This window comes from Anolis carolinensis, chromosome 3, assembly GCF_035594765.1.
Source record: "Anolis carolinensis isolate JA03-04 chromosome 3, rAnoCar3.1.pri, whole genome shotgun sequence".
NCBI classification, from domain to species: Eukaryota; Metazoa; Chordata; class Lepidosauria; order Squamata; family Dactyloidae; genus Anolis; species Anolis carolinensis.
The window spans coordinates 74,546,854-74,559,687 of record NC_085843.1 but is presented as its reverse complement, the minus strand read 5'-3'; the positions used below and the strand labels follow the sequence as shown (position 1 = coordinate 74,559,687).

At 36.7% G+C, this 12,834-nt stretch overlaps 1 protein-coding gene across 12 annotated transcripts in view; it reads left to right on the top strand.

Moving 5' to 3' along the window:
- Positions 1-12,834, top strand: part of tiam1 (TIAM Rac1 associated GEF 1) — a 289,209-nt gene that overhangs the window by 236,060 nt on the left and 40,315 nt on the right. For all 12 annotated transcript variants that reach the window (XM_008107611.3, XM_008107615.3, XM_008107610.3 and 9 more), the window contains 3 exons: positions 1,475-1,556; positions 5,435-5,521; positions 7,292-7,513. In XM_008107611.3, the coding sequence (XP_008105818.2) occupies positions 1,475-1,556; positions 5,435-5,521; positions 7,292-7,513 (391 nt within the window). The remainder of the gene's footprint in view (positions 1-1,474; positions 1,557-5,434; positions 5,522-7,291; positions 7,514-12,834) is intronic.

The following is a 12,834-nucleotide window of genomic DNA, read 5'->3' as shown; positions in this document are numbered from 1 at the left end:
CCATATATGGAATGCATCAATACCTGGTGTGATCTAGTGGCTTGGCTTTTGGATTACAACTCTTGGAGGCCACAGTTTGAATGCAGCCATTGTCAAGTCCCTATAATTCAGCCTTAGAAGAAGGCAGCCTCCTCTGAATAAATCCTTCCAAGAAAACTATTGTTTGGTTGCCATATGTCTCAGTTGTCTTGAAGGCACAAAAATAAATTTGCACTACATTCTGCATGTGAACTAGTCTTGGAAAGTGATGAAAGCCCTGGACTGGCATTATGAAGATCTGGAATTCAGCATGAACCACTTCTCAGGGTTGTTGCCTCCTTGAGCTTGTGGTTGGAAACATGACAAATAACAGAAACTGAGACATGAAAAACAAAATATTTAGAGAGAAATAAGGTGAAAATGTCAGTTTTACACCTTGTTTTCTTTTTCCTTAATTAATTAAACTATTATTTAAAGTTAGGGATATACATAATGTAATAACATGTAATAAATAGGCAAAGTGAAACCTACCTTATTTTCTGAAGTACCTCCCAGCTAGAGCCCTTCTCGATCCCTTTCTGTAGGTGTAACCTGGTTGAGTTCTCTCCACTTCTTTGGCAGATGTCGTACTTATTCGCTAAATTCCCCTCCCTCTGTGCTCAGTCAATTTTTCATGAGTGTATTGTGATGGAAACACTTTATTAATCATTTTGGGACACCAGGGACATTTTTGAATAATTATTCTGGATACACATACAGACAGATTGAACCATTAAAACATGTTTATTTTTCATTTTTGAGATATATAAGCATGCAGATGAATCTAAAAATTTTTTCTCAGGGATGTGACAGATTATCTTTGATATTCTTTTTTCTTTCCTTTTTTTGTTTTATTCTGCTCGATTGAAAGGTATGGATATTGCATTTTAGGAGGGAAGATATATTGTATTAGTAAGCAAATTTTATTTTAACAATTAAAGATACTTCTGTACCCTTCTTTAAGAAATAAGACAAATATAATATAGAAAGAGCCTTCATGACACACTATTTAGCCATGCTGAGAACCAATATTTACAATTAAATCAGCAGACAAACATCTCAATTAGCAAATTGGTTCAAACTGTCAAGCTTTTCCTGCCCTTCTTATTCCCTCTTCATTCCTGTGACTTCTTAACCTCCTCTTGCCCCAGCTGATGAAATGAAGAGGGCTTTAGAAGGTCCAAAATGGTTTCTTGACTTTTCTATGAAGACATGTTATTGATTTCCCAAAAATGGCAAGGAGAGAATGGGCAGAAAAACAATCACAAAATCTTGAACCACAATTAGATAGTTTTATATGTCAGCTCACTCCAGCCTTCAGTGTTCACACTGCTGCAACCATTTTTTGTATATTATTTATGGCTTCTCCCAAGATCCAGAATACTATGTGAAAAATGACAAGCAGCATGATGTGTCCTTGTAACAGAATTTTCCTAAAACTATTTTGCCTTTTCAGTTATATAAAGAAATTGAAGTCTGTGAGAAAATTACACAGAAAATCAAGATAGAAAAATCTGATGCGTCATCTGTAAACTATGGTGAGTCTGGAATTTGTATTTATCTTGTGATATTAAATAATTTCTGCTTATAAGTTTGCTCTAAGAGTATTTAATACACGTTAATAGGATGCAGTGAATACGAACCGATGGTTCGTTCAGAGGAGTGGTATTCCCAGGACTTGTCAAAATTGTGTACAAAAAAAATTAAGCTTGCTTGTAAAGCATGGCAGTATCTACCTAGTACCATAGATATGCGAATGTAAGCTGACCCGAATATTTAACAACAACAAAAAAACTGGGAAAACTTATTGTCTCGAATATAAGAGGAGGGTGGGAAATGCAGCAGCTACTGGTAAATTTCAAAAATAAAAATATAACTGTTTTATGTTTTATTGTATTATATTGTTGTTTTTATTGGCATTGAATTTTTGCCAGATCCGTAAGCTGCTTTGAGTCCCTTTGGGTGAGAAAGGCGGGATAGAAATGACGTAAATAATAAATAAATAAATAAAAATAGATACCAATAAAATTACCTTAATTGAGGCATCAGTAGATTAAATGTTTTTGAACATTTATATTTTTACATAATTTAAGATAATAGTAAGACTGACCAACTCTGATTACCTAAATACTCGAGTATAAGACAACCTGAATATAAGCCGGCCAGGACCCTCACTCAAGTATAAGCTGAGGGGGCTGAAAATCTCAGCTTATACTTGAGTATATATGCTACTTTAGCCAAAAACATACATGCCTGATACATTGGTATACGTTTTAATATCTAATTTTCAGTACAAACATTTTCATTTTGAGAGATAAATCCTGCCAGAAAACAGCACACTTCTGGCAGAGAGAGAGAGAGAGAGAGAGAGAGAGAGAAAGAGAGAGAGCATTTATCACTGAACAATTCACAGAACTTTACCCAAGAAAAAGCCAAGTCTGTTGTTATGCCTGGAAAAATTATACTTTTTAAGAAATGACTTGTCTTTCAGCAGGAGCCAACAATCATGTCAGACTATAATTTTGATACTGAAGCTTTGGGCCTAGAGTTTCATAAAACATCTTGCACCTCATTAGCAAAATAACTTACTCACCTGATATTTCAAGACTAATCACAGTTGCCCCAAATGAATTCTATGTCACTGAACTGACTTTACAGTCTGCTCCAATGGACAAAGCATAGGCATTTTTGGTGTTTATACAGATGCCTATAATTTAAATTTTAACATTTAATCCATAAACTGCTTATTCTACACCTGCAAGGCAAAATATTGAATGAACCAGCAATACAAGATTCAGTTTGAAAGTGCAGGGTTTGAACAGTGAATACTTATTAGCTAAATTTGACACTGAATAACCCACGTATTGTTGGTGGAGACTGTCTTATTTTATTAAAGCAGGTTGCATGTATTGTTACTGGCTTTCTTTTGCATTTTGATGTTGAAAGCTAAGCACATATGATGGATTAGGAGAGTTCTTTTAAGGCTAGTATTCATATCAAAGACCTAAATTGTTTGCCATCATTGATCCTGGTTTTAATTGGCATTTAAGTTAATGTATAGTTTTAAGTACTAAAGTTTGTAAACAAGTGCTTGGAATGCTTTCTGTTATTAGCTATTATTTTTATGAAAATAGAAGTAGTTTTAATTACATTTCAGTTTAGCAGTCCTGTTCATAATGAGGATATTGTAAGAGATTCACAGATGGATTTTCTTTGTATTTTGAGACAAAAAGGCACCAGTAACATGTCTGTACCTTCTGGCACTCAATGCTCTTCTTCCTCCATCCTCCCTTTTTTCATAGTGATGAATGAAAGCCTCTTGCTATCCATAGATATTACTTTGGAGGCAGTTTGACTGAGACTCAGTTCCTGCCACATCTGAGCCCTTATACAGCCAATGCCCACTTGTGTGTTAAATGCATTTGCCCCACAAGGGCTGTAAATATTTTGCTTAGTAAACAGAAAGGAAAGCTGCTGTCTACATATCCCTAGGAAGCCATCAGAATTCAGAGTAGCAAATGCCCTGTTTTAGAGGAGTCTTTGTAATAAATAATGCATGATAGTTACCATGTATTTACATACCTAGGAGTGGGAAATATAAACTGAATCCACCTCGAGGCGAAAACAAAGGCAAATGCAGGTGTCAAGCATGAGGCATCCTTTTAATTCTTTTTTCCTGCTGTTCTTTTTCCTTAGAAGGCTTTTTCTAGCATGTATAATTTAACCGTGAAATATACGTTATATTGTGATATAACAAAAGGTGTTTTTCAAAAGCAGAGTACTTTCAATATTCGTGATTATAATAATATCAATGATATGTGAAATAATAATACAGAGCAGATAATATTTCTAATACATATATTCAACATTCAAACCAGTTGATTATGAAGGATAATCTTCAAATACGTAATTTCAAAATGTTACAAATATGTTATCTCCCAATAAATCTATTTTCAGACCCCAATTCTCTCAACCTTTTGTATAACAAACCAATATCAACATATTGGAAACATTTGAAATCCCAAAAATAATCAGGCAAGAAAAATATGTTTTACAATCCTATAAAATAAATATTAAATAGGCAGCTTAGTGTACTGGCCCCCACTGTTGCTCTGTGTGTATGTGTATATTTGTCTCAGGGAAAATTAAGGTACAGTTCTACTAGTGGAGAAAAGGATTACCACCATACACCTTTCTTCCCCAGTTGGCCTGAACCACTGAAACGGGGTTGTTATGGGGTATGAGCAAACATGTATAGACCCAAAGATGGTCTGAGATGTTCTCCTGGGAAGGGCCTGACACTTAGTCCAGCCTCTTGGAGGAATACCTAATTCCTCGTTGCTTTCAATAGGAGGTGAATTTGAAATATTCAAAAATCCAATGAAACAGCTACTCACCAGTGAGAAGTCCCATCCCACCCCTCTATATGTTTTGCCTTGGCTGGTGCAACATGGATTGTAAACTGATGGTGGTCCACCTGTCTGTCTGCTTCAGCATGGCCCACTTAGGATTGTTCTGGCCAGATAGTCTGTATGATGCCCTAATTGCAACAATTGCATATACAACAGTATATGCCAATAACTTAAACAACATAGGATAACCTTAACTGAAAATGACGGAACGTAAAAGAATTGTATGTATAATTGTGGTATACTAATATGTACAATTTCTGATTGTTTTTAATATTTTGAAAACGATTTTCTACTTGATACTAGAAATTAAACCCCCAAAGTAGATCCTGGGCCAATGAAATGTATAGATAGTGCAAAATTGCTTGATGACTGTCAGATTTAAAAATTGAACTTCAATTAGCTAAAAACTGAGTAATAAGAGTAAAGGCAAACTTGCACGACTTTTCAAAACTTTCTGTTACATTAATAATTTGTTAGCCCCTCTGAGAACTTTTGTAGCTGGGGAACTGGGGTATACTCTAAATAAATACATTATTACTTTAGACATAAATTAGGCACAGATGTTTCTGTAACTGTAAACTACTGAAAAAAAAGAGAAAAATGTTAAGATTATTTTCTGTTTTCCCTTGTTACATGAGTATTTGTACAATATGGATCATAAATACAAATGAGAGTCACGTGCTGTTTAATATATTTAATTTTCTGGGTATGTAAAGGTTAGGTTGCTCAGGTTGGATCTGGAGAACAGAACAAAAAATCATAAACAAAAAATACACGTAGCATGGTGTTTTGCAAAGATGGATTTGGATTTGAGGGGATTCTTGCATGGATAACATGCATGCAATTTGCAGGAATATGTTCAATACATTTGAGTATGCTGAATATATTTTGCAATCAGAGAAAATGAATGTTTTGGTAGAATCTAGTCGTATACAAGAACTATTAAACTTGTTTGTAAGACTACATTTTTAAATGCTTGGTTTTGTTGCTGGATATTTTTGCAGGATTTTCTCTGTCCTCTATGGAAGAAGATGGGATTCGTCGCCTACATGTCAACAGTGTGAGAGACACGGGTTTAGCTTTCAAAAAAGGTGAGACATGATTTGTTGGGTATTGCCTTTCCCTTTAAAACATTTTAGAGTCCAACAAAATTTGTTCCTTCTTCTTTTCTGCTAGCCAAGATTATTTATTTACTTTATTTATTTATTTATTTACAATATTTATATTCCGCCCTTCTCACCCCGAAGAGGAGTCAGGGTGGATCACAATGTACATATACATGGCAAACATTCAATGCCATATGACATACAAAGACAGAGACGAAGACACAGAGGCAATTTAACATTTTCCAGTTTCTAGGCTTCATGAGGGTATGCTCGATTCTGGCCATAGGGGGAGCTGCTGCTTCATCATCCACTGTGACACCGAGTCCTTGATGGATTATTTCCTCATTCCTTTCCGCATGCTGCTGGACGATTTTTATGGTGCTGTAAATTACTCCCCACATAACAATACCTAAATTTCCTATTTAACAGATGCAACTATCTTTCAGGTTGCTTAGGTCAACAACGAGCTGGGCTATTTTTAATGGTTGGGCGCTCAATCTGACGCGGGCTGGCTTCGAACTCATGACCTCTTGCTCAGTAGTGATTTATTGCAGCTGGCTACTAACCAGCTGCGCAACAGCCCGGCCCTTTTTGCTGTAATGATCCCAAAAATCAATGTAGCATAGCTCTTTCACATCACATTATTCTTCAACCCATCTCTGAAATTTAAAAGGATCTATGAAGACATTATAAGCAGGTAACAGCTCGGTGAAATTCATGAGGTGACTGTAAGACAATAAGCAACGTGAACACACACACACCAGAATTAATATTGAAATAAAAAGGTACATTCACGTTTTGGGCCCTAAAGAGTTGTATCTCCCAGTGCTTTTCCTAAAGAACACTAAAAAAATAGTGAGGGTTGATGTGGATTGTCTATTTTTTATTGTTGATATGTGCCTTCAAGTCTTTTCTTCTTTATGACAACCCTATATAGGGCTTCTCCCGGACTAGGACTCTAATCCCCACTTAGCCATAGAAATGCATTTGGTGGCCTTTCACAAATGATATTCTATCTGCTTCAGAAGAAGAAAATGACAAATTATGCCAATAATCCTGTGATAAATTTGGGTTATGGTTTCCATAGGCTTGAAACAATTTGAAGTCACACAACAACAGCAACAACAACAACTCAGAAATGGACAAATATTATTAGTTTCATAGAGCACTTTGCACATAAAAGGCACAACTCACAGAAAGTTGCAGTTTAATGATTCTCCAGCTCCCTCCTCCTCAGTGCTCCAATATACCTATTGTAAGTTTCCCAACAAACATCAGATACTCCTGTGGATTGGATATTCCATGGCTGTGCAGTAGGTGAGAACAAATACAAAGCCTCCTGGTTCAAAAGTGAATGGCAAAAATAGTATTTGCAAATACTGACAACCTTAATTGGTAATTGGAGCTTGCAAAAGTTGCTACAATGCACGGGATTATCAACCAGCATGGCCACTCAATTCTGTGCATATTAGCTCCTAATAGTGACTTTTGCAAGTTCTTACTGACATCGCAGTATAGAGATTATGCAAGTTTTCTAGGACTTTGCTGCTGTTAGTAAATTGCATAGGTACAGGGACACATTTATAACTGCTAATTTAAAATTAATTCCTTAATAATGAATAATGAAACTTTTTAATAATCTGAAAATATAGGTAGTTTTCTGTTTGGAAGGCATTAAATCTTAAGGCAGGATAGAAATCCCACCATAATGGCAACTCCTTGTGTGAACTATGATCTGCTACTTTCTCTCTGCAGGCTTGAAAGCAGGTGATGAAATTGTTCAAATTAATAAAAAGGCTGCCGAAGACCTGAACTCTGCCATGCTAAAAGAGATCCTTGTTCAGCCTTCTCTGTGCCTTACAATACGGACATATCCTGAGAGAGAGGCAGGGCAAGTAATACAGCTACCACCACGACGCGTAGATGGCTCTCTCGACTTGACTGACAGTCCATTGAGATCTCTCTGCAGCAACCAAGGTACCCATATTTTCTGGCATTATGAGTTTTTGTTTCAATTTGTCTTCTCTTAGAGCATACATTTATGCTGTGTGTGCCGCCATGTAAAACTGGCACCACAGATCACTAGGCCTTATGGCCTAAAATGGGAACCTGGAGGTAGATGTTCAGAGTGAAAGACTTCTGATGATTTATCAGGTTGTATCTAATGGGAGCAGTTCCAGTTAATTTGTTCTTAGTGCTGGATTGAGGCATAGCTAGTTCTTTTGTGATAACATATCATAGTGAACTGCTGTTTTCCATTGACATTCTGGTTAGAGAGAAACATAATCTTTCAGTCTTAAGGCCTAGACACACATAGACAATTAGTTCCATTATTTTATTTGAGGAAAAACATTCTGTGTATACATTGAACTTTCCTGGTCTGTATGAAAAGATGACAAGAGATGTTTGTGCAAAGTTCACTGACTTGTACATAATAATAAAAAAAATACTCTGAGTATGAAACAAATAACATCAACTAATCATAAGTATAATTAAGGTGTTCTTTATTGCCATCACATCAACATCAATGTATGGTAACTTGGTGAATGAAAAACCTCCAAGATACCCAGTTGTTATTTTCAAGGGCTGATTGATTGAATCCACCCACCTTTGTGCAGTCTTCCTCTTTTTCTACAGCTTTCCCACTCTGCCAGTCTTTTTAAATGAGTCATATTATCTCATTTTATTACCAAAATATGATAGCCTCAGTTTAGTTGTGTTGGCTTCTGGGAGAATTTAAGTTTGATTTCCTCTAGGGCCCATCCATGTATTTATCTTTTTGGCAGTCCATAGTACCTGCTGAACTCTCCTTCAGCACCACATTTCAAATGAGTTGATTCTGGTCAGGTTTCTTCATTCTTCAAATTTCACAACTGTTCATAGAAATTGGGAAAGCTATAGCATGAACAATCCTGATTTTAGCATTCAGTTATACATCCTTACCCTTGAGGATATTGCCTAGTTGCCTTTCCAAGTTTAAGGCTTCTTACAATTTATTGACTATATTTTCTAATTTGATTTGTGGCTTAGCTAAAGTCCAAAAATCCCTTCAACTATTTCAGTGTCTTCATTGCCTACATTTTAATAGAAGTATGAATATTTGGAGCATTGTCCTGAGAACAAGCTGAACATTTTTGAAACACTTCCTGCTTTCAAAAGTTCCTCTAGCTATGTTTATGAAAGATACTACCTGTGTTTTAATCATACATTTCTGTTATGACATCTCTCTGCCGAAGCCCTTCTTTGGATATATCATAAACTTCTGCTTTGTGAACTTGCCAAACATATTTTAGATGTAGAAAGTTTCAAACACTTGAGAATATAGAAATTATATCTTCAGGATAGGCAGACAGATAGATATCTGCACTAAGGTCTTTTATTTATATATACATTTGGCCACAAGATGTCAGCAGGATCTTACTTGAAACCATATTGATGCTGAATATATTTTGCTACTGCACTGTGTACATTTCATTAATAACAAAACCAAACTGAAAACATTATCTATAATGCAATGAACTATATGGCTCTATATAGTCAGCTATAATTTATAGGGGCATCAAAAGCCTGTTCATGTTCAAATAAACTGGGGAGCAAAACCCTGACTGTCCTCTAAATATACCCATGAGTTTCTAGTATACAGACAACCTAAGTCTTCCATTGCTACTGTTTTCAGCTGACTTACAGAACAATATAAGCAAAGCATGCAAAGTAGTCTTAAATAATTTTTAGATGCTTTCATATCTTTTAATTCCTGCACTAAAAGTTTGTACTAAGGAGAAGATAAATGCTGAACTTCTCCTTAAGAAAAAAATCTTCCAGCTTCTGTCTGATCTGCAACCAGAAGACACAACAAAACCAAAATGTAGTTACCATATACTTGTGCATAAGTAAAAGAAAATGACAGAAAATTGACTTATGTATTAGATCAACTTATACATAAATTATTGCTGGAATATTGCTGGGCCCAGCACAAAGGCAATGACAAAAGTTCTCACCCCATCACTCTTCTCTTGCTCAAACCAAAGGAAGAAAGTCAGCCTCCCTTCCTTTACTACTTTTTCTACTTGAATGGCATTCAACTTCAATATGGAAGAGTCTGAAGACTGTGGTATGCCTGCCACTTTGAGTGCTAAAGGTGGTGGCCATTTTTAATAAAGGGTTACTGCATAAGCCTCTTTTTGTTGAGAGAGACTACATTGACCATTTGAATAGAGGCAAACAGACTTTCTATATACATTTTACTATGCCATTATATGTAATAGAAAATGTTGAGTTACAGATTCTGGTGTCTGTGGGGAGGTGTGCTGAGACCAAACTCTGTGGATACTGAGGACCCACTGGAATTAATTTGTGGACATGAATCACCCTGCAATTTCTATTTGACACTTTGCGATGGTGCAAGGTATTTAATTCAAGTCATATGCACATATGTTTTCCTCCCTACCTAATGGTATCAAAGCACTTTCCAAATTTCATCTAAAGATATGATGCCTTTCTTCAATGAGGAAGAATACTTCAGTTTTATATGTGGTTATTTTTTTTTTGAATTATACAGGCTGAACACTCAAGTGAAGTGCTGCAGCAGCAGCTATGTTACTGATGAAGAAGCTAGTCTCCTGTACATTAGTAGCAATAGTACTTGAAATGCTGAATAAAATGCCAATACCAATCCAGAGCGTTCAGAATGATTTTCCTATTATTGTCCTTTCCTATAGCATTTTCTCTGTGTGGTAACAGTTCCTAGTATTTGATAGTATTTTCTCTAGATAAGACTAAACTATTTTTATAATATTCAGTTATTTGCTACAATCTTCTTTGTGGTTTCTGTGCTCACACTAATGGGTTTATCCACTGCCTGTGCAGTGCATCTGTCAGAGCCTTCTTGAGTTACATACATCTTTTGGCAGTAGCCTCACCCACCTTCAGCCATCTTATATAAGGGCTTCTTACATTAACCTCTATTTCTTTGCCATCCATCACTGTAGCAGCATTGATAAGAACCATGTTCATCTCATTGTACTTACTCAGTTTTCTCTTCATTCGTGAGATTTTGGGATTCATTAGTTCCAGATCAGATACCCAGCGCTGGGGAGGCATTTCACTGGCATCCTTCAAAAATGTCATGCTTATGATGCTAAGATTCTGGAGAGCAATTAATACCTCATCTGCCTCAGAAAAGCTCACATGGTCATTTCTTGTGCCCACTGTTGAACCTTTGTTATCTCCGTGACCACCTCCTCCCCTATGAACCCATGTGGGCCTTGAGATCTTCTGGGGAGGCCCTCCTTTTGCTCCCACACCCGTCTCAGGCGTGGTTGGTGGGGACGAGAGAGAGGGCCTTCTCGGTGGTGGCCCCTCGGCTCTGGAATTCCCTCCCCAGGGAGATCAGGCTGGCACCCTCACTATCCATCTTTCGAAAGGACCTTAAAACATGGTGCATTCGAATAAATAGTTCCGGTTAGTTGTTAGTTGGCACAACTACTGCACTTTATCACACTCCACTCTTATTGATTGAACTCTGTAATGAGATCCTTAATTCCCTCTTGTAGAGTCTGCTGAATTTTATCTTACAGTTTGTATATTATGTTCAGACTCTAATGTTCTAATGTTTTGATGTTGATGTTTTATGCTGGTTTGTATGTTTATACTATTTTACCTGTTTTACATTGGTTTAATTATGCTGTATTTTATTGTATGTTGAAACTGGGCTTGTCCCCATGTGAGCCGCCCCGGGTCCCCTCTTGAGGAGATGGGAGCGGGATATAAAAATAAAGTTGTTATTATTATTATTATTATTATTATTATTATTATTATTATTATTATTATTATTTTATTTTATGACATAGCAAACAAGATAGCTATGCTGGATTTCGTATCACAAAATCACAAGTCGAACACTTCCCAAGTGTCTAGGACTATGTGATGTATTTTCAGATGATGCGCACAGATCCCAGCAGGGTGGCCTTTTGCAGTTGGCAGATCGTAATTTTATCAATGTCTATTGTTTCCAAATGCCGGCTGAGATCTTTTGGCATGGCACCCTTTGTTGTTGTTGTTGTTGTTGTTGTTGTTGTTGTTGTTGTTGTTGTTATTATAAGCTATCTCTCTTGTAATCCTAAAGTATTGGGGTGGAGGAGGAAGTGGCTTCACCAAAGACCAATGTGTAATTGTGAAAAGTGCTAGAAATTTTGTTCACTTGCAGTTTTGGATTCTCTGTCAGTGTGTTGGGACAGAAACTGTTCTGCTTGAAGGTCTGTGCTTCAGCCCCCCCCCCCCCCCAAAAAAAAACCCAATGTCTGTTGCTCTCCTCATGTGAAGAGCAACAGTTTTGAATAGGAAACCTTCCTTCTACATATGGACGTCTTGATACAATCTGGGATCCTGATTTTGTGGATTAGAGATTCCAATTGTTTGGCATCATGTCAAGTTAACCTGTTAAATTCAGACTTTTCATTCTCCCCTTAAAAAGACTGAGGGAACTAGAGATGACGGGGCTGATGTTCTCTACCTCCATATGTTGATTGAACAAAGGTACATAGCTTGTGTCTGCCAAGCTTCATTGACAATTTAATCACTCTGCTTTGGACTAGCAGATGTTTGTCCATAGTTTATTTATTGATTTACTGCATTTATATCCTGCCCTTCTCACCCCAAAGGGGACTCAAAGAGACTTACAAGTAGGCAATCATTGGATGCTGCACAAACATACAAATAATAAAAAACAAATATATTAAAACCCAAAGTTAAAAACTTATTAACACCACATTAAAACCAATTATTAAAACCATGGAATCCAAGTTCATAGTCCGAAGCAATTCCAGTAGTCATTGCACTATTTCGCAATCACTTATCGCACTGAAATCACATAATTGCATGTAATCACTTATTGCACTGAAAATTATTGTTCAAAAGCTTAGTCTCACATCTACATTTTCAATTTCTTTCTGAAGGTCAGGAGGGAGGGAGCTGATCTGATGTCATTGGAGAAGGAGTTCCACAGCCTAGGGGCCACCACTGAGAAGGCCCTGTCTTTTGTCCCCCCGCCCCCAACCATACCTGCAAAGGAGGTGGGACCGAGAGTGGGGCCTCCCCAGAAGATCTAAATTTCCAAGATAGTTCATAGAGGGAGATACATTTGGATGGTTATCAGAGGATGCCCCATATTAAAGCTAGGGAATAACTTAAATAATATACAAATACAAATTATGCAGAGATATATCCTAAGAACCCTGTCTCATTGTTGAACTCAAGAGAGAGAGAAAGAAAAACAAACTCACCTTCTGCATAGTGTCCTT